General features: G+C 44.6%; 1 protein-coding gene across 5 annotated transcripts in view; it reads left to right on the top strand.

Moving 5' to 3' along the window:
* Positions 1 to 22,869, top strand: part of LOC137433934 (glucocorticoid-induced transcript 1 protein) — a 261,907-nt gene that overhangs the window by 82,366 nt on the left and 156,672 nt on the right. For all 5 annotated transcript variants that reach the window (XM_068126436.2, XM_068126435.2, XM_078785921.1 and 2 more), the window contains exon 2: positions 12,655 to 12,842. In XM_068126436.2, coding sequence (XP_067982537.2) covers positions 12,655 to 12,842 — 188 coding nt within the window. The remainder of the gene's footprint in view (positions 1 to 12,654; positions 12,843 to 22,869) is intronic.

Here is a 22,869-nt window from a genome sequence, read left to right as displayed (position 1 = left end):
TCCTGATGCGATGCCATGGTGGATTAGGATCTGATTGTACTTGTCAGCATTCATTGGTCCTTAAATTCTTGCCAAATCGCCAATGCCAGCAGTATAAATACATCCCTAAACCTAAACAGAAACTCCACCATGCTTCACACTAGACTGTCGACAAATCAATTATCACCAACTATAATTATAATTGTCACCAACCATCCTTCTCTTTGTTCCAAAAATCAGAGTTGGAATGCTAAAACTGCCTTCTCTTTGTTCAAAAAATTTAAATTTTTCACTCATCACTCCAAAGTAGATTCCCCACTTTTTAGCATCCAACTCTGATATTATTGGACATGCCTCAGTCTCTTGGCTTTGTTACCTTTATACAGAAAGGTTTTCTTAACACCAACTCAACATTGAGACAATTTTAAGAGACCTTCTGACAGTAGATGAGTCCACTTGATCCCCTGATGTTTGTGCCAGTTCTTGTGTAAGTTCCACACTTGATTGTATTTTCTATTTATTCAGGAACTTATCCTGATTCAGGATCCGTTTTCCATCTTTAACTACTCTGGTCTCATTACCTCCACCACTGAAGATGGATGGAGGTTATGTTTTCACCCCTCTCTGTTTGCCTGTTTGTCTGCTTCTGTTTGTCTGCCTGTCTGTTTGTTTCTGTTTGTCTGCTTGTCTGTTTGTCTGTCTGTCTGTCTGCTTGTGAACAGGTTATCTCAAAAAGTTGTGAACGGATTCGGACGAAACTTGAGGGAAAGGTTAGGTGTTTGACAAGGAAGAGTTGATTTAGTTTTGGTGAAGTTTCGAATCCGGATCCAGATGAGATAATTTTTTTTGAGCGATTCTTCACCATTGAGTGAGTGATAGGGCTAACAATGATACATAGCACGATTTCTCAAAAAGTTGTGGACGAATTTGGCCAAGACTTGGTGGACAGTTTGGGTGTGTGTGTGTGATAAGGACAATCGATGTGATTTTCGTTAAGATCCGAATCCGCATCCGGCTAAGAGAATTTTTAATATTTTTAAGGAATTCTTCACCATTGAGCGATCGGGCAAAAAAAACATATATAGCATGATATTTCAAAACATTGTGGACTGTTTATGACAAAACTAGGTAGATGAGTTGGGTAAGTGGTTCAGGTCGATTTTGGTTCAGGTTCAAATCCAGATCGATCCTATCTGTGGGATACCAAATGTAAACTGTTCAGTCTGGTGGAGGTATGCGCTCTACCAAGTGCTGTTCTAGTTAAACTCCTGTATTGTTGCTTGATTGCCACGTCTTTGGAAATACCTTTTTTGCTGCATATTTCTCTCTTGGAATTTCCTTGGTGTAAAACGATTTTTTTTTTAGTCTCTTCGCATTTGAGTATCTTGGGCCATGTAGCAATGAAATCGGTATCAAAAGACTAAATGTAGAAAAATAGTGAAAAATAGCAATGAAATCGGTGTAAAAAACTTAGTATAGAAAAAAATAGCGAAAAAATGGCAATGCAATGGGTGTAAAAAAACTAAGTATAGAAAAAATAGTGAAAAAATAGCAATGAAATCGGTGTAAATAAACTAAGTCCAGGAAAATAATAAAACATCGCAACCAATTGTGAGAAAAAACAAAGTATAGTAAAAAATAGTGAAAAATAGCACTGTAACCATGAAACTCCACCAAATGGGAAAAAAGAAAAATAGGAAATGATAACATATTTTGTGCAATTTTTTTTTGGAGAAAAATAGTTTTAAAATTTCGCTGAAATACCAAAAATAGAATTAAAATATCCAAAAATAGAAAATATATATCTGTACAAATGTTATATATGTATGTTATATATGTATATTAGAAAAAATATTTATATACAAAGAAAAAGCTTTACACAGAGACAACTCGCTGTTATATAATTATGTATATATTGTATATATATATATATATAATATATATATACAGACTTGGCATTTAATATGGAATATTTTTTTTTTCTTGAGTTGGGTTTACTTTCTTAACTCAGGATATCAATCTGGTGAGTTTCTTTTACACTTTGGTGATTTATTTGTTAAAAGAACCATGTCACTGATTGTCTGTCGCAGCAAGAAGTCAACAACAGGATTATATCACAGGTGGCGTGGCAAAATGTACGGACAGGTGCATTTGATGATTGGCTTCACAGTCGGGTATACAAGGGTTGTTGCGTTCTGTATTAGTGGAAAACAACTGCTGCACGTCTCCAAAAGGTATTGCCGCTTCCTCTGGAGATGGTCCATCAACTCGACAATGCTGTTTGTCATGGAGTGGTGGCTTTACGAAATTACGGCATGAAACAGCGTGCTATTGCACGGCAGTATGGCATGTACTTGTATGGCATGTACATCACTCAAGGTCAGGTGTCAAAGATCCTGAAACGAAATGCTCAGAGGGGAGTCCCTACTCCAATACCGAGGCCAGGACGTCCCCGCAGAACCACAAGGAGGGATGATCGCCAGCTGCACCGGTTAGTCCGCAATGGCCGTACCAAGTCAGCTAATCGGCTTAGGGCTGAGTGGCAGCAACTGACAAATGTGCCTGTATCCAGAAGGCTAGTCAACCAACGACTGGTTCATGCAGGCTATCGTGCCAGGCGTCCCCTGAAAAAGCCACGCCTGACCAGACAACACCACCAGCACCGATTGCAGTGGGCCAGAGAGCACCGTCAATGGCAGCCAGGACACTGGAATCACGTGATCTTCAGTGACGAGTCTAGATTTCTGGTCTATCGTCAAGATGGCCACGTCCGAGTGCGCAGACAAGTGCATGAAGCCTACAACAAAGATTGCATAGTGCCAAGAGTCCAGGCTGGAGGTGGTGGGGTGACCATTTGGGCTGCTTTTCATGCAGTGGGCAAAACTGACCTGGTTGTTCTGAATGGAAACCTGAACCAGTTCAAGTACAGGGCCATTCTGGAAGAAACATTGCTTCCATTTGCTCGTGCAGTCTTTCGAGGAAACTTTGTCTTCCAAGATGACAATGCACGGCCTCATCGTGCTCGCATGATCCAACACTTTCTTTCTTACTGACCGTGGTGTAGAGCATATGGAGTGGCCTGCCATGTCCCCGGATATTAATCCAATAGAGAACTTGTGGGCAGAATTAACGCGTCAAATCGACCACTTGGACCAGCAGCCGACCTCTGTGCGTGAATTGCAGCAGGCTATTGTCACTGCATGGCAAGCGATTCCTGTCCAAACCTTGGCAAATCTCGTGAACAGCATGCCTCAACGTGTACGTGCTCTCCTGAATACTCGTGGGGGTTACACGAAGTACTGAACTGTAATTTTACTGTCCGTAATCCCAGTTGTAATTTAACTATTGTTTTTGTTAAAAAATTTTTTGCCTAATGTGCAAAATAAAGAGATACTTCTGGAAAACGTACAGAAGTTTAACACAGTACTGTCCATGAATTGAGTTCGATATCAGTTTACATCACTTTCAAGGATCAATTTATTTGTTTCGAAATGTCAAATGTGGTTTTTCTTTCTTTTAAAGGTCACATTAACAAAATCTAGAATAATTTCAACATAATTCCAATTAACTTTTGGTAATAAGACATCTTGAAATGTAAGTTTACCCCCACAAAAAAATATTCCATATTAAATGCCAAGTCTGTATATATATATATATATATATATATATATATATATATATATATATATATATATATATATATATATATATATATATTGTTGCGGATCTCACTGTCGGCCCTTTTTCCCCTTACCAAGGGGGGATTAGTCCCCTTGTCTGCAACTGACCGACGTGAGTCCTGAAGCTGCCCCGCTCCCTCCGGAGAGGCAGGTGAGCAACCTCGTTCGAGACCGTGGACAAGATGTTATTTTGCCGAGCGGATGGCAGCCCGCGGCTCGAACCGTTAGCAAGTACTAAACCCGACTCTGAACGTTGGCCAAAATCGCGCCACAGGTACTCAATGGGGAAATCACAAAGACGATCGGATGTGGGGAAACCAGAAGGTAAGGAAGAACAAATATAATTTATTACTAATATTTAGAAGACCAAAGAAACCAAGGAAGAAGGAAAAAATACGAAAATAATTTACAGAAGAGGAAGACACAGTGCAAATATTAACTTATCTATACAGGCTTAACTTATACCCAGGACAACATGGACAAGCAGACGACAGTCAGACTTAAACGGGGATGATGACAGGAATGGCAGGAGGTGGATGGCTGGATGGATGCGAAGGTGGGACCACTGGTGTGAAGGATGCGGGTCCGGTTGGTGCGATCGCGCGGCTCGAGGTGAGCAGCCGCCGACCCTCCTCAATCGTATCTGCACGGCGGCGTTGCTTCGTAGCCGCGGCCGAAACCGCTGTCAAAGCTCAAAGCTGCAGTGGTCAAAACTGCAGTGGTCTCAAAGCTGCGGTGGTCTCAAAGCTCATGTGTGTTTCATCTGCCGCATCTGCCGCATCTCTCTGAAAAGGCTTGCGCGGGCGCTTTTATAACGCGCTTCCAGATCAATGCGCGCCACACCCATGATGGTCTCGCATCAGCCCTGGTTGGCTGGTGGGGGCTCGCTGGCTCCACCTTTTGATGACGATGGGCGGGCAACGCCCTTGATATAGCTCCTCCCCCTTCTTCTCCGAGGCTTGACCATGCCGTAATGGCGGCAAATGCAGTTGGCAATAAATGCAGTTGGAAATGGAGGCTTTGAGGGAATTTGAAAGAAAGGGGATCTATCTTATTTCAATTCGGTGCAATGCAGAGTCAACTAATGGGAAACAGAGCCTTAAGCTAATACACATAATAAGGAAATAACTATTTAGAAGGGTATATGATTTACGTGCATGCGATGGACTAACTAAAAAGACGACCTTTGACCTTTACACAACGGAGGTATTTACAAGAATCATTACACTATTTACAGAGGGTGATATTTACAAACAGGATTCTCAAATCCGCAACAATATATATATATATATATATATATATACATATATATATACACACACACATAGATATCAACATCAAACGGTTACAATTTTTAAAGGAAAAGGTGAATCGGCCAGCCAGGCTACATCCTCTGGAATGAAAAACTGATTGATCGTCTAAATCAGGAATTTTGTCAGATAACGACATGCTGAAAAATCCATGAGCACACATGAAGACGTGTTGTTGCATTTAGTAAGTACACAGACTGTTATTTGCCTCTAAAATTGGGATCCTTGTTGGCGGTGTTTATTTAGCCGACACATTGTGTAATTATTGCCCCAACTCATGATGTGATCGAAGTATGCTGCTGATGCAGAATGTCTTATCGTCCTGTGCATCCAGGATGTAAACAGTGGCATTATTTTGTACATTTGTTTTGCTTTTTATTACATTGTGACGACATCACGAGGCGTCTCAATATCAACACACCTTTGAAACTTGCATGCAATCTTTATAACCTTCAAATAAGATGCATCAAAAGTACCTTTTTTTAATACCCCATTTCAATTAAAATCCCATTTCAATATGGAAGGTATTTGTCAAATACTGGTGTAAACGGACCAGGAAAATAGAAAACTGCTTCCAGCTAAATTAGGATTTTGCAGCTACTTGCGATTTATTTGCGGTGCCAGAAACCTATCTGCCACATGGAATTTGATGCCTTGTTTTTCTGGTTTTTTTGTGGAATTTTAGAAGCCACTAGGTTTCTGTGTTACTTGGTACACACTTGATATGTTCTTTCATTGTACTACTCCGTTTATATCAAATTTCTTGGATTTGTCTGTGTCTATCATTAGCTTGCTTTTCACGTTTGGATTGGTTCCATTGGTGTTTTGGCATTTGCTTGTTTTATCTTGGATTGCTGGGATTACACTTGATGGTTGGCCTTGATTAAAATGTCATTGTCATTTCTTCCAGAGCTGACATGGCCCTGCAGAATGGCTGTTATCAACGAACATTCTAAATGCCTTTAACATATGTCGTACCAGGTACCTGTAGGTAATATACAGCCAGAAAGAAGACAAAATCCTTTCAAAACTTATTTTGTCAAAATTGAAACTATGCACAGATAACGACCAGAACATCATCTAGCAATATCCAATTAATAATTATTAAACTAGTTATTCTGCCCAAGGTCTTTATACAGCATGCTTGCATTATAAGGCCCAACTCTATCATTTACAATTCAAACATGCAGAATCACCAGAAGCAGGTTCTATACCTTTTCAAAGATATAAACATTGCATAAAATATACTGAAGCTTGTCCAGCTGACATTTTTGATTCTCAATTGAACAATATGGGGGCTACCCTTTATTCTCACATTTTGGAGAAATGAGTCATCATTATTTGATGCTACCAGTTGAACCCGTGGAAATTCTGCGATAAATATAAACCGATACTTTCCACGGTCGAAACATTAGCCGGGATTTCCTCTGACTATGAAACCTTAATTTCTGAACAATTGCCATTCAAATTTCTCTTTAAAGATTGCGATAAAGATGAAGATAAACAGATTGTGTACCTTATGCGGGATTTCCTTTGATGTGCTTCAGGCGTCATCTTTATGCACTGTCTTCCTTAAGCTATGTGAAACATACAAAACATACAAATTACAGCTAATTACGAGTAGATGTCGATTCTGACAATCTGACACACCCTGAATTCAACACATCAGCACAAGTCCATGTGTGCATCTTGTTTTCACATGTGCTGAACGTATAGGATTGGTCTGGTTACCAACCCCCTCATTTTTACGGTGTAGCCCAAAGGGCAAAGCCGTCTAGAACAGTGTTTGACTGTCCGTATGTACTGTATGTATGTATGTATGTATGTATGTATGTATGTATGTATGTATGTATGTATGTCCCTCACAAATGTACACCAATCAGAGCTGAGGATCTGGTCACATGACAAGGGTAACGTGATGCCATTACGGCGGTACGACTGCTGTCTCCGCACACCGCCATTTTGATTCCTATGCCGTTCAAGCCAAACATATTGTCAAACCTGTCATACATCACAATTGCCATGCTCTTCCTTTACGTTTTTCATTCAGTGTGAAACATAAACAAACCAATTGTTAAAATGACCACGAAATATCGAAAGCATCGTTTTTTTTTGTTTTTTTTGTGTATACAAGATCGAGGCTCTTGAAAGAGCTAACATTAATCACACAAAAAGTCAAACCGACACACAAAACACAAAATAAGGGGAGCGCTATTCAAGATGGGGAGAGAGGGTGAAGGGCACAAACACAACATTTGAGAGCAAGGACATCGAGAGAACTGTGGGAGGGAAAGGGATTGGGGGGGAGGTGGGAGAGGTAAAAAACTATACGACTGTACAAAAACTATACTACTGTACTAAGCGTTACCGGTCTTCCAACGACACAGTATGTATAGGCCTTTGGCTTCATGCGTCACCTTCAGGCTGCTTTGGACAAATTCGCCCAGGTTTCTTAGTACAGTAGTATAGTTTTTGTGATAAAAATAATAATAACGTTAATAATAATAATAGTATAGTAAATATAATTGTAACACTGCAATCCCTTTGTCGTGACTGCAAAGTTACTGGATTGAAGCGGTGTATGGTTAGTTGATCTTTGACTCGAAACATATAGAATAAACCAGCGTCTCAATGCAATCTCTTCACTTCCATGGTGACAGACAGCTTATAGAGACTTACAGTACTTCAAAATCTACCATATAAAACACAATGTGTGTGTGTGTGTTTTTTGTGTATTTGTCCCCCTTCATAAGGATAGGTTTTAAAGGCTTTGAGTAATGCTTTAGGAGGGATTCGAGTGGGGGGGTTTAATGGGCAATCTTTGAACATGACTGTGTCTCCACCGGTTAATAGACCGAAAAGACTCTGAGGACCCAAAAGACCCCAAGGACCCAGAAGACCCCAAAAACCCAATGGACCCCAAACACCCAAAATACCCGAAGACCCAAAATACCTGTAAACTGTTAAAGACACAAAATACCCCAAAGACCCAAAAGACCCTAAAGATCCAAAAGACTGGAAAAAACCCTGAAGAGCCAATGGACCCCAAAGACCCAAAAGATCCCGAAGACCCAAAAGACCCTTAGGATCCAAAAGACCCTGAGGATCCAAAAGACCCAAACAACCCCAAGGACCAAAATGACAAAGAGGACCCAAGTGGACCCAGTGGACCCCAAATAGCAAAATTATCCCGAAGTCCCAAAATGCCCCAAAAACTCTTAAATACCCTGAAAACCCAGAGGATTCAAAGACCCGAGGACCCAAAAGACTCAAATCACCCAAAAGCCCCCAAGGACCCAAAAGACCCCAAAAGACTAAAATGATCCAAAAGACTCAAATGACCCAAAATACCCAACATACACCTAGGACCCAAAATATCCCGAGGATGCAAAAGACCCAAATGTCCTGGAGGACCCAAAAGACCCCGAGGACCAAAAAGACCCAAAAGAAGAGGAATTACATCTCTTAAAATTGGAACTGTAGACGGTGGCTTGCAAATCGAGCCTCAATGGAGCGCCCCACACTTCACTTCAAATACACAACACAGGAGGAATGAAACAATGAAAACGTTGTGGTTCAGGTGTGGTGCGTCTTATCTGTGTCTGGATGGAGCGTCTGTCAGGAATCGTCCAGGCTCCGGTGTGCACGCTCCGTCAGGCCTCACCGAGCGCCTCGCTTGCGCCGGTCTCGCCCGCTCAGCGGCAAGCCTTGCTCGCACATGAATGCCAGGGAGGAGAATCGACAGCGCTCCAATGTTCCCCCAACATCCGTCGTAACGCAGACAATTCGCGGTTCGCAAAGGAAAGGTCCAACCGGGAACGAAAGGCAAAGGCAGAAGGGAGGTCCGGGCAGGGAAGAAACCAAAGCGAGAAGGGCCAACTCAATCGGACATTCCAGAGCAAGAGGGCCAAGGGAAGAGAGGAAAATGCCAGTGAGTGAGTCGTTTTACTGATCGTCTTGTGACGTCAGCTCTCTCCCTCTGCCAAGCAGTACCTCGTTTACTCGTAAACTTTCACACCTTTTCACGTCACTGGCACTTCTCCTCCAATCAGCGACCTGCTTCTAGGTAGTGGTTTTGCGCCTTCTGCACTGATTGGCCGTGGTGTCATTGGTCGGTGGCCAATCAGTGTGTCGCTCCTTCACCTTCCTTACCCCCAATCACAGGGAAGCTTTCTGCCCCTCCCCTGACTAATAACACGTCCTTCCCTACTCTCCAATCGGTGCTCTGGTTGTTGCTCGCCCCTCCCCCCTGTCAATCAAGAGTCCTTCTGGGCGTGGCTATTATTGCCTGCCTGGCCGATGTCGGCTTGCCATGCCGCCGTTGTACGCGGCCGCTTCCTGTTGGTTCTTCCGGTCAGTTTTATCGTCTGGTGGCAGAGGGGGAATTTAGTGTTGTGCTAATGGGCCTATCTAATGTATATGAGTGCGTATTGCCATAAGGGACACCGGGATGTTCACAGAGGGAACGACACACAATGGATTCTTATCCTTATTCCCTAATTCTAGTTACCAAGCCCCGCCCCCTCGTGGCGGGGACACAGATACGCAGCTTACTCCGACATTTGGGCTAGACAAAACTTATTACAGGTGAGGTTCCCTATCACGACAGCCGGACACCTACCTATGCAGATCTACCTAAATCTATATATGCCCCTACCCCAAAATTCATAACACAGCCCCCTCCCCTCCCCCCCTGGAACTGTAGCACCTGCTAGGTGCACTGCAGGCGCTACCATTCCAGTCTTAACACTTACTGTCTCACACTTAATTAGCCTATGAAATAAATCAGGAGGGCTGTGGGAAGTGAGCCGAAGCTACCTACCTATTCTCCTTAACATGCTAACCCCCTTAACAATCATGCATTTCATGTATTTACAATCATTTATAACTGGTCATTCCTGCGGAGGAAGGGAAACAAACAACACGCAAAACCTACTTATCCACAAACCTTAACCTTACCCAAAACTTCTAAAATTTCATAAACTCTAAGAAACATTTTATACAACCCCTTCCTACAGACCACGTCCTCTGGTGGATGCCACAAGACTCAACGTTACCTGCGGGGCCATCCCAATGCACCCCAAATTTCCGCGGGCCCTGTCCTGGTGTTACAGGTGAGTGACATGGCTCGGTGGATTTCGCCCACATTCATTCTACACAAACCCCTTATTTATCCACCAGGATAAAACCAATTTATATCACGATATCTCAAAAAGTTATGGACAGATTCCGACATAATTGGTTTGGCGACAGAATTGGTGAGTGAGAATTGGTTCGGTGACAAGAACAAGTGATTAGATTTTGGTTCAGGTCCGAATCCAGATCCGGCCTCTCAGTGGAATACAAAGCATGAACTGTTGAGCCTGGCTGCGCTCTACCGAGTGGCGTTCTTCCATCTGTTTTAATTGCTTCCTTATCCTAGTCTCGTCGCCTGCCCTGCACGTTTCAATGCGGCTCAACGCTTCCAGATCCTGAACTGAACTTTGCAATGATTTTCATGCCTCCTTATTATTGGTGCTTCCTTGTTTGGCAACTTGCCTTGCCTTTTGACCCCGTTTCCCAAATTGTTCATTATTTTCCCAGCACTTTACTAAAAGTTTGTGCCGTCATACCCTATTTGTACAAAACTCTTTTGAGTTTTGACCTAATTGCAAACTTTCCCATGTTTTTGCTTTTCTGAGCCTTGTCAAGGTATATCCATCCCTTCCACAACCTCCTCCCCTCTGCCTCCCATTTATATCCCACCAATGAGTTTGTTTATTGATGTCTTGTTTCTCTCTCTCTCATTCTCTTTTGTCCAATATGTAACAAGGTGGCATTTGCTATTCATCGGAATGTATTGCTTTCCATTCGCTGCCTTGGTTATTTTCATCTCGTTTTAAAATTCTAGTCTCACAGTTGTCACCGTGATTTATTCTGCCTGCCATGAGATCTTATTATGATCTCTTTCTGTATCTATATAATTGATGGTATAGCCATAGGGGTGTGGTTAGTGGTCATGGTTGTAGTTGAATATCAAGGCTGTTTCACCATTGTACAATGTGCAGTCTATTCAAGAATAACTGCATGTTAGTGTTGTTTACTCGAATGCTCTCAAGGCATTTGTCATCAGTCATAAGAGGAAAACATTGAATACATGCCATGCATTTCTGCTTTTGATTTCAATGTGAAAATGCGATGGAATGTGTGTTTTATTTAACTGGAGCCCACAGAAAACATCGCCACGCAATCTCGTATACATCTTGCTATTCCAAAGTCGTGACATCAGTAATCTTTTTGGACGTTCATTGTGCTCCTTATTGAGGGAATCCAGCTGAAAATAGAAGATTCAGGGTATACGAAGAACCACCTTTAGAGGCCATTTCCCCCCCGCAGAGCAGGGGTTGGCCTTTTTCGTGTACCTTGGTCCCCTTTTTGAAGCAGTCGGATTACAGCCGGATGCCCTTCTTGCCGCCAACCCTGTTAGTCGCCTTTTGCGACACAGGGAATTGTCAGTGAACTGGTACTCAATTTGCCGACCTCGGAAGGATGACAGGCTGAGTCAACCCCCCTGGCGTTAATTCAGCAATCCACCGGGATTCAAACCCAGGATCCTAGGATCCCAAGCCGGCACCCTAACCGCTAAGCCAACACCAGGCTACATTCAGGGTATACGAAGAGGCTCAAGAAAATCAAAACATAATTTGCTCACTTCACAACCAGTGGTGTTTGCAGTGTGCTGAGAGTTCAGTCTGTGGACATTTGTTCCACCATCTGATAATCAGACTCGCTCACTTCTGGCATGACTTGCTTACTTTATGCTTACATTCATCTGGATCTTTTGTATTCATCTGAACAAACCTTTTTCATCATCTTCATATCATTCTTCAATAGCTGACGGCACTGCACGTTTTGCCAAAACTTTGAAGAAAGTCTGTCATTTGTTAAATGATTAATTTCATTAATTGTGTTTATGTTTGTTTTTTGTTGTTGTTTTTAGTCATTTTGAGTTTCTTTGGTAACTAGGAATGACTGATTGAAGAAATTCATCTAAATTGAGTGTTGAACTCCAGTTCAATATCAAAGTCTAACCGAACAAGTTACAATGATTTGTCATACCTTTTCCTCCAGTATTTGTGAATTATCATGCTATTCAAAATAGACAACCGTTTAAGATATAGCGTGATATCTTTATAGGTGAAGCAGATTTTATAGAATGGGATTTTGTCTATATTACAAGTTTCATCAGACATTGTATTTCACACACATTTTTCATGAATTGTGTTTATGATAAGCATAATGTCTTAAATTGCACCTGTGGCTGGCAAGATAGCCTGTAGGTATACACATAAGACTCTGGGCTGTTTAACCTGCGTTTGTATATCGGAGTAGTTGTAAACTGTCTTCCTGGTGTTCCGCAGGCAGTGTGAGGAATCAATGCGTGTGCCGTCCCTCAGATGGACTTTAAACAGGGTGTTCCATCTGTTGTGGATGTTAAATATCCCACGGTGTTCTTCACGGAGAGTAGGCGAGCTATTGCATGCACCCTGAACAAATTATACATCCAGCTTCCTGCTACAATTTCCTATATCCCCCCCCAGCAAATGATACTACCCACAGCCATGTGCTGCATACAAAAGAAGAAGAATTGCACCTGTGTACTTCTAGCGTCTGATGTCATTTTGTGTTCATGCTGTTTTCCTCAGGACCACGTTCCAAGACTGTCCCAGCTCCTGCAGCGCATCGCTGCCACTGGGCCTATCCAGCTACACCTGGGCTTACACGGTCCTACCCTGGCTTACCACTGACAATTATGGGGCCATACCTGAGTGGCCAATGGCCTCGTCATTTTTCCTGCCGAGGATTGCCTGGCCTCAACCACAAGGCTACACAGGTAAGCACCTGGCTGATCAGGTTAGGTTTGCCAGTGGAGTCTTTGCCGTGTATTGTTATGATGATGGTGGTTATCGAGCAACAGATTATAGTGTTTACAGTTACCGGAGTTAAGTGGGTTGGCCACTATCACATTCACTTTGTTTTGCAGAGCTTGTAAATTTTCATACATGCCTATGCTTGCTATTCTGCTGTGTTGAGTGGTGGTGGTGGTGGCAACGGTCTTTTTTGGTGGTTCTGTGTTTATATTGGCCCAGCTGAGCTTGTGCTGCATTGTATACTCACTTTCTACCTGCTGGATTTGTACCATATAATGTAATATATTGTTGCGGTTTTGGGAAACCACTAAAAAGTAATGGCAACCACCATACAGGTCCTTGAGAATAGTTATTGCGTAGCAGACCATTATCTTAGCCCCTTCCCCTTATTTTGGGTTCGTATGACATGCGTTGGGGAAAGGAAAGATAGGTCCTCCACTCATAAGGGAAAATTGGCCAGTCAATGCACCAGGCTCAAAGGCACACCATCCAAGCACCAGGTGAAAGTTCCTTCGAGAGAGTTTGTGGGGGCAGGGGAACTTTTCAAACTCACCAATCAGGGCCTGAGTCACTTCAGGGGAGCTTGTGGGGCGGAGTAACGGGCTCCACCAATCGGGAGCCAGGACACTTCCAAGATTCTACCCCACCCTCGGCGAGGGTGAACAAAGAGAGAGTTGAACACGTTTTTGCAGACTCTGGGCCTGTCTCTCTCTGCTGGGTTCACTGAACTCGTTTTTGATTATCTTCGGCCTGGGACATTGTTGATCTTGCCACTGAGCACATGTGCTCTACTCTTGGCCCTGGATTGTTCGCCTAGCGCGTGCCTGCATTATTCACTCTCTTGGTTTTTTGGACATTGTGGACATCCACTTTTAGCCGGTCACTATCTGCCCCCTCAGCATGTGTGCATCTGCTCCTGACCAGACTCTCTCACATGCCTCTGCTTTATTCTGACGCTCTTGGTTCTTGGACATTGTTGACCTGGACATTGTTCGCCTTGCCTCTGCACGTGATTGATTCGCCTGGCCGGTTTCATTCTTGCACGAGTGCACGACGTACACTTTACCCTGCACGAGATCACGACGTACTCACTCTCCACGTGTCCCTGGCACTCTTCTCTGTATGGTTCCCTGGCACTCGCTCTGCACAGTTCCCTGGCACTCACTCTGCGCGGTTCCCGACACTTCTCACCTGCTCGTGTTCGTGCTGGGATTGACTTTACCTACTCGTGCTGCTCGGCGGCGGCACCAGGACGGAGGCCGTCACGAGGAGAGGCAACTGGAGCATCGTAGCTGTTTGTGCTAGCAGGTTTCCAACGTTTGTTCGTTCCCTCCCCCTACCCCATGAATGTGTGCTGGGGCCAATGTAGTGTTTATTTGTTTTAATCGTAATAAGGCGTAGAATAAGCAAAGTTTCTGCTTTTTGTCCCTTTTTCTTTCCTATTGAATAATTACATTGTAAATATTTGTAAATAAATCGAATCGTTAAAACGTTTCCTTTCTCTCTGTCCGTGAAAGTCTTTTCTTCCATTGGTCCGCCATTGCCCTCACCCAGGTTAACAATCGGCCATAACAGAATTAGCCTTTTTTTTTTTTTGTATTCCAGTTCGAGGCTCGTGTAAGAGCTAACATTAATCACAAAAAAACAAACGGACACATAAAAAAACATGCCATGAAGGGAGCGGGAGAGAAGATGGGGAGAGAGAGGGAAGCACACAAGTACAACAGTAGAGAACGGACATCGGGTGATCTGTGGGAGGGAGAGGGCTTGGGGGGAGGAGGCATGGGAAGGCGATGGGGTGAGGAGTGGGAGAGGTATAAAACACATGGACACTGCTCGAGTGCTCGAACTTCCAGGAACGAATTCGGTATTTAAAAAAATGTGGATCTGGGGTGAATTAATGGGGGTAGAAAAGATCAAGGTTTTGGATGGGGGAAGATAAGAGATGGTGGTGAACATCGGTTTTAAAGACCTGGAGGGAGGAGTGGGATTGAAGAGAGTGAGGGAGTTTGTTTCAGAGGTGGGAGAAAAGAGGAATGAAAGAGTGAAGGTGAGCAGAGAGTCTTGATTTTGGCAGTTTCACCAGAAGAGGGTGGCTGACAGATCTTGTGCGACCTGCAGGAATATTTGGGGGACAGAGCACAGACAGAGCTGGGGGAGCTAGGCCGGAGAGGAGTTGGTAGAAGACAGAAAGTCCACCAACCTGCCTGTGGTGAGTGAGCGAAAGGCCCTCAGAGATAGCTTCATCGCAGGAGATTCCAATGATACTGAAAGCTTTGGTTACAACAGCGTGAAGCCGAGCTAGGTGTGAGGCAGGAGCACCAGCCCAGAGGGGACAACAGTATTCCATTGAGCTGCGGGTGAAAGCCTTGTATGTGGTGAGGAGCTCAGGTGTGCCAAGGAAGGACTTCGCATGATGGAGAATGCCCAGTCGGCGACTGGCTTTGGAGGCCAGCTTGGAAATGTGGGTTTCCCAGGAAAGATCATGGCAGATAGTGAGACCAAAATGCTTGAGTGACAGAACGTCTTGGAGAGGATTGTTGAGAAAGTAGATGGGAGGGTTGTCCAGTCGGTCTTTTCGGAGAGACATAGTAAGAGTGTGAGATTTGTCAGGATTGAAAGACATGTTCCACTTGTTTGACCAGTCTGTGATTTTGTCAAGGTCTGCAGAGAGTGAGGAGGCTGCAGACTGCTGATCTGAGGGATGAGGTATGGAGCGGCAGAGAGTGGAGTCTTCAGCAAAGAGATAGAGAGGATTTTCCAGAGAGTCGGAGAGATCATTGATGAAGACCAGAAAAAGCACAGGGCCCAGAACACTGCCTTGGGGAACTCCAGCCTGAACAGGAAGGGGAGATGAGAGAAATCCATTCAGGGCTACACGTTGACTATGACCAGAGAGGAAGTCCGCAAGCCATGAGTGGAGATTTCCCTGAATACCATAGGAGGTGAGTTTGGTGAGCAGAGCAGGCTGCCAGACCGTATCAAAGGCACGTGATATATCAAGGGAGATAGCTCTGATTTCCTGTTTGGCATTGAGTACCTCCATCCATTGTTGAGACAGCAGAAGCAGCATGTCCAGAGTATAATGACCTGGTCTGAATCATAATTGATGATCCAAGATCAAGCCATTTGAGAAGAGGAAGGATTTGATGTCAGAAGCGATGATTGATTGAATGACTTTGCTGATAAATGGGAGCAGGCTGATTGGTCTGGAGGTGCAAGGATCTGTTTTGGCACCTTTTTTGTGTAAAGTGGGAATGCTGGCTGATTTCCAAGCTGATGGCAGATGACCTTGAGCAAAAGAGAGGGCGAAGAGAACAGAGAGAGGGTGTGAAAGAGCGGCAGACCAGGATTTTATGACCCGTGGGCTGATGCCGTCTGGTCCAGTTGCAGAGTCGCGGTTTGACAGAAACTTATCCACCTTGTCAGGAGAGAAGGACACAGAGTCCAGGAGCAGCTGGGTTTGACTGGGTACAGTGGGTAAAGAGAGAGATGGGTTTGGGACGTAAAATTTTGAGGCAAACACAGAGTTGAGGCATTCAGCTTTTTCATATGCGGAGTCACCTGTGTAGCCATTTGAGGTAAGGGAGGGAATGGAGGGGGAACAAACACCAGAAACAGATTTGACCAGACGCCACCAGGATTTGGAAGAGGGAGACAGGTTTGAGAGTTCAGTCTTGAGAGTAGAGAGATAGTGTTTCCTGGCTCTCCTGAGGGTGGACACACACTTGTTCCGGGCTTTGTGAAAGGAAATGAGATTGACTTCCGTTGGATTTGCCTTCCGGGAGGCGAAGGCAAGTTGTTTCAGGGCAACTGCCTCACCACAAGATTCCATGTACCATGGACGGGAGGAAGGGTATGACGACTGAAGACGAGATGGGATAAATCTGTGCATGAGAGAGAGCAGTTTGCTTTGGAAGAATTCCCAGGAAGAATTGGTGTAAGAGGTAGTGGAGATGGGAGACCAGTCCAGATGATTGATGGCTGCTTGAAGACCGTGCCAGTTGGCCTGAGTGAAATTCCAGACTCGTCGACGCAGAGGAGGCTCTCTGAGAATGGCCAAAGAGATGTCCACTTTAACAAGCATATGGTCAGGTGAACTGATTGGAGCAGAAGAAGAGCAGCAGACATTTGCAGGGAAGTTTGTCATAACCAAGTCTTGAAGCGAAGATGCTTTGTTGACTAAGATCCGGGTTGGGAAATTGACAGATTGTGTCAGTCCCAGTTGGTCGCAGAAGTCCTTTGCTGAGGTGTCATGGCTGGTGTGCGAGGTACCCATAACCAGCTATCTGGCATGATGACAGTTGAAATCACCACATATGAAGTAGCGAGACAGTTGGGATGAGTAGATAGAATTTGGTCCATATTATCAGACAGCGAGAAGTAGATGGAGTCATCACTGTAGCCAGAGGTACTCCTGGGGGTGAAGTGGAGAGAGGTGTTACGTGCTCCTCCCCGACTCCCTGGTCACGGTGTACCTCTGAGCCCCGAGAGGAGTCACGGCAGAAAAATGTGTTATTCTGTATGTCAAAGATCAATGGAGAAGCCACCCCAATTGTTACTCACAAACAAATATTGTATTAAGATCACACAATAATAACAGTACAACAATAATAGTAATCAAAAGTACAATCAATATGTCCTATGATGGTACCATCAGTTTTGTAATATGTAACTCACTGTGCTCCAAGTGAGTGAAACAAGAACATCCCCAATGTCTCTTATTCCCGGCTTCAAGCCCAAAGTTGATTCGCTCCAGTGATCGCCAGAATGATGTCCAATCGAGACCAGAATCCCATGCGGATGGCAAGTACAGTCACACAGCCCAAAAGCTGCACAAAGGCGCCCTCAAGGCGACTGGGAAGTCACACCCTCGGGTATGGACTTTCACGGCTCACAGTCGGCGAACCGCAAATTAATCTTCAGAAGCCACGGTGCACACACACACACCAGATACGTCTGAAAGCGGTGAAAACGGCTGACGAAGCAAAGAAACCTTGATCGACGCGCAAAGCGCACGAGTCAAAATGGCCGTTGAACCGTTCTTGAGACGTAACGGCCCGACGATAATTCTCCTCGGAATCCACCGCCAAAAACCTGACACGCAGGTTGATTGGTCACAGCAATGACAACTCTGTCGTAGGGATCCCTTTCCCGGGAAACCCGAAAGTTCGCTCGTGACTCCCGTTCGACAACGTTCGCTTCAGAACTCGGAGCAGCTCGGCTTTCTTGTCCGACTCACTCGCTCCACCCTCTTTTTTCCTCTTCTTCCTCTTCGTCGTCCGGTTCCCGATCCGGTTTCCTGTTTCTTTTAACATTAACTTTTTTACCTTTTGAAAACAGTTCATGAACAATAAACCTTTTGAACACAATAATAGTACATGGAATCAGAAATATTTACAGTGGATGCAAACCACCACAACGGAAGTGACGAATCCGTAACACTTCCCCCCCTCAAGAAAGAAAGTTTGAACATAGTGAAAACTTTCTTTGTAGGCAAAACTCTCCCAACAAACAAAAGTAAACTCACACCCAAATCATAAATTCCCGTGAGCAACGATAATCAATATTTCCCAAAAATAAAGCAACAAAACTTCAAACAACCTACAGAGATTTCCAAAGTTAGTTCACTCTGGACAAAGCATCCGCAACGACATTGTCCCTGCCCTTTACATGCTCAATTTCCTAATTGAACTCTTGCAAAGCCAAACTCCATCTCATCAACCTCTGATTTTTATTTTTCATTTTTTGAATGAAGGTTAAGGGGTTGTGATCAAAAATCCAAAGTCAAGCAAATCTATAGCACTTTATTAGGGAGGCCGAGCTGAGAGCCAGGTTTCATGGTGGTTGGGTGGAGAGGCCTGGAAGTATTCACAACATGGACGCCTTTAGGAACGTGGAGTTCACGGTTAATCCGTGTAGGAATCTTGGCTCGGCTGCTCCGCAGCATTCAGTGCTTCAAACTCTTCCTAACTTTCATAATAATCACGGTTGGAGCGCTTGTCGCTGTAGTCACGTGAATAGCGGTCTTCTTCTCGGCCACTACCCTGATAATCATCCCTTCGGGAGCTGCCGTACCTCTGGGAGCCTCCATAGTAATCTCGACTGCGGCCACCACCAAAACTACTACTTCCACCCCGGGAGCCAAAGCCACCCCCATGAATATTCGTTCTCCACACCGGATGTACCATAACTCCCCTGGCGAACTCTAGGCGGGAAGTTAGGTTGGTGGAACCCCATCCTGTATGTCAAGGCATAGTCATCTGCCACGGTTGCTGCCTCATACAACTCTGGTACTTTCCTTTCATCCAGATGTACTTTAGTGTCCGTGTGGACACACTGTTTGAATTCCTCCACCAAGATCAATTGTCGCAACAGGTTGAAGTCTTTCCCAATCCCCTTCGAATCACACCACCGATCAAACATGGTTTCCTTCATTCTGGCAAACTCCACATGGGTCTCACTCTCCCTCTTCCTGGCATTCCGGAATTTTTGCTGGTAAGCTTCAGGGACCAATTCATAGGCTTTGAGAATGGCTTTCTTCACTTTCTCATAATCTGCACATTGGTCAATCGGTAAAGCCGAATAGATATCTTGAGCTTTACCCACCAAAACACTTTGCACTAACATAGTCCAGGACCCCACAGGCCATTTTAGCATTTGAGCCACTTTCTCAAAGTGTAAAAAAACTTGGCTACCTCCTTTTCATTGAAGGGTGGAACCAGCCTCACATGCCTACCAACATCCCAGGTGTTCTGACTAGTTGTCGAACCAGCCGGCATGGATACGACTTCTCTCCTTTCTCCCATTAATTCCAGCTCCTTGAGTTTAACTTCCTTCTGATACTCCATGTCACGTTCCTTTAACTCCCTTTCGGCTCTCCTCTCCTCTGCTCTTTCCTTTTCTCTTCTTTCTTCGAGTTCCCTTTCAGTTCTCCTTTCCTCTGGTCTTCTCTCCTCGAGTTCTCTTGCAGCTCTCCTTTCCTCTGCTTTTAACCTTTCCTGGCTCTGCAGTTGCATCTCCAGTTTCCGGAGCTCCACATTTTCTTTTTCCTCGGGTAACCAATCCAAGGCTACCTATGTCCATGTTCCTTGTCCCACCAGAGATTATACCACCAATGTCTGCATCTCTGCTTTCTTCATATTAACTCGGACCTCCAAGTTAAAATGTCTGGCCAATATCAAGAGTTCAGATTTTTTTTTAACGCTTGGAACTGTGCCTCATTAGGGGACGCCGCAAATTGTTCTGCATCAAACACCATGGTGACTATTAGTTAACACCTGTTAACCTTCACACAAAAATTCTCCTTTTGAAAAATTTGGGAATGTTCGAAAAAATTCCAAATTTGAGAATTTTGGGAATGTTAGGGAATTCTATCCCGGACGAATGTTAGGGAATTTAATCCCGGACGAGCCCCCAATTTCTGTTATGTGCTCCTCCCCGACCCCCTGGTCACGGTGTACCTCCGAGCCCCGAGAGGAGTCACGGCAGAAAAATGTATTATTCTGTATGTCAAAATCAATGGAGAAGCCACCCCAATTGTTACTCACAAACAAATATTGTATTAAGATCACACAAGAATAACAGTACAACAATAATAGCAATCAAAAGTACAATCAATATGTCCTAAGATGGTACCATCAGTTTTTGTCCCCCGTCGCACCGCGGAGCGAAAGGGGGACAATGGTTTTACCCTCTGTCCGTGTGTCCGTCCGTCCGTCCGTCCGTCCGTGCGTGCGGGCGTGCGTGCGTAAGCGAAGGACCACATTCGAATTTGGTGTGTCGGTGCAACCCACGTCAAAATCCAAGATGGCCACCGCCATGTATGTCTGATGCCATGTATGTCTGAACCTTTTGAGCTGAATATCTTGAAAATTAAGCGAAGTACCAACTTCTAATCTGGTGTGTGGGTGTATCTAGGCATAAGGAAGAAAGCTATTGAAAATTGGGTCGCCATATCAAAATCTAAGATGGCCGCCACCATATATATGTCTGAACCTTGTGAGCGAAATATCTTGAAAAATAAGCGAAGTACCAACTTCTAATCTGGTGTGTGGGTGTATCTAGGCACACGGAAGAACGCTATTGAAAATTGGGTCGCCACGTCAAAATCCAAGATGGCCGCCGCCATGTATGCCTGAACCTTGTGAGATGAATATCTTGAAAAATAAGCGAAGTACCAATTTCTAATTTGGTGTGTGGGTGTATCTCGGCATAAGGAAGAAAGCTGTTGAAAATTGGGTCGCCACGTCAAAATCCAAGATGGCCGACACCATATATATGTCTGAACCTTGTGAGCGAAATATCTTGAAAAATAAGCGAAGTACCAACTTATAATCTGGTGTGTGGGTGTATCTAGGCATAAGGAAGAACCCTATTGACAATTGGGTCACCACGTCAAAATCCAAGATGGCCACCACCATGTATGTCTGAACCTTGTGAGCGGAATATCTTGAAAAATAAGCGAAGTACCAATTTCTAATCTGTTGTGTGGGTGTATCTAGGCATAAGGAAGAACGCTATTGAAAATTGGGTCGCCACGTCAAAATCCAAGATGGCCGCCTTGCATCTTCCACTTTGTCAACTTGCATCACTTCACCGACGGGGGACCTAGGCGTAACGCTTGTGTAATATATAACTCACTGTGCTCTATGTGAGTGAAATAAGAACATCCCCAATGTCTATTATTCCCGGCGTCAAGCCCAAAGTTGATTCGCTCCAGCGATCGCCAGAACGATGTCCAATCAAGACCAGAATCCCGTGCGGATGGCAAGTACAGTCACACAGCCCAAAAGCTGCACAAAGGCGCCCTTAAGGCGACTGGGAAGTCACACCCTCGGGTATGGACTTTCACGGCTCACAGTCGGCGAACCGCAAATTAATCTTCAGAAGCCACGGTGCACACACACACACCAGATACGTCTGAAAGCGGTGAAAACGGCTGACGAAGCAAAGAAACCTTGCTCAACGCGCGAGTCATAATGACCAACGATCTGTTCTTGAGACGTAATGGCCCGACGATAATTCTCCTCGGAATCCACCGCCAAAAACCTGACACGCAGGTTGATCGGTCACAGCGATGACAACTTTGTCGTAGGGATCCCTTTCCCGGGAAACCCGAAAGTTCGCTCGTTACTCCCGTTCGACAACGTTCGCTTCAGAACTCGGAGCAGCTCGGCTTTCTTGTCCGACTCACTCGCTCCGCCCTCTTTTTTCCTCTTCTTCCTCTTCGTCGTCCGGTTCCCGATCCGGTTTCCTGTTTATTTTAACTTTAAACTTTTTTACCTTTTGAAAACAGTTCATGAACAATAAACCTTTTGAACACAATAATAGTACATGGAATCAGAAATATTTACAGTGGATGCAAACCACCACAACGGAAGTGACGAATCCGTAACAGAGGGCAGTGCAGGGAAAGTGAGGAAGAGAGTTTTTGATAAATATAGGTAACCCCACCTCCAGGACGAGGCTCAGGTCTATCATACCGGAGGAGGGAGTAACCCGGGAGAGATATTAAGGAATCAGACATGAAAGAGGAAAGTTTATGTTAAGCAGATCAAGTCTGGTTTGTCAGAAGCAACTTGTATGGAGAGATGAGTCAAGTTTGAGCGAAGGCCCCGGATGTTTGAGGTCCACACCATTAAGGAAGAGGAAGGGGGAGCATCGGATATAGGACAGGGAGGGGGAGGGTAAGATGAAGGAGAGGAGGCAGAGGTAGGGAGAGCTGTTGATAGTGTGTCGGAGATTTCAGAAGAGCAAGGAGAAAGGGAAGGATGAGGAGGACAAAAGGTTTGATGGTGATTGGATGAGGTACTGTTGAGGTAAGGTGTTGTTTGAGGGGGGGGGGGCAGAGCGGGGAAGAGGGTTGGAGGAGATGGAAGTAAGAGTTGGAAGGGAGAGGAATTGGGGAGGAGGACGCTTTGAGGAGGAGGGGTGTGAGGGGAGAATTGGAGAAAAATGGAGGATGGGGAAATTTGAAGGGGAGGGGGG

Source organism: Myxine glutinosa, chromosome 10 (genome assembly GCF_964187855.1).
Source record: "Myxine glutinosa chromosome 10, kmMyxGlut1.1, whole genome shotgun sequence".
Taxonomy (NCBI): Eukaryota; Metazoa; Chordata; class Myxini; order Myxiniformes; family Myxinidae; genus Myxine; species Myxine glutinosa.
Note: the sequence above shows the minus strand (reverse complement) of the source record. Positions and strands in the feature narration are given on the sequence as shown.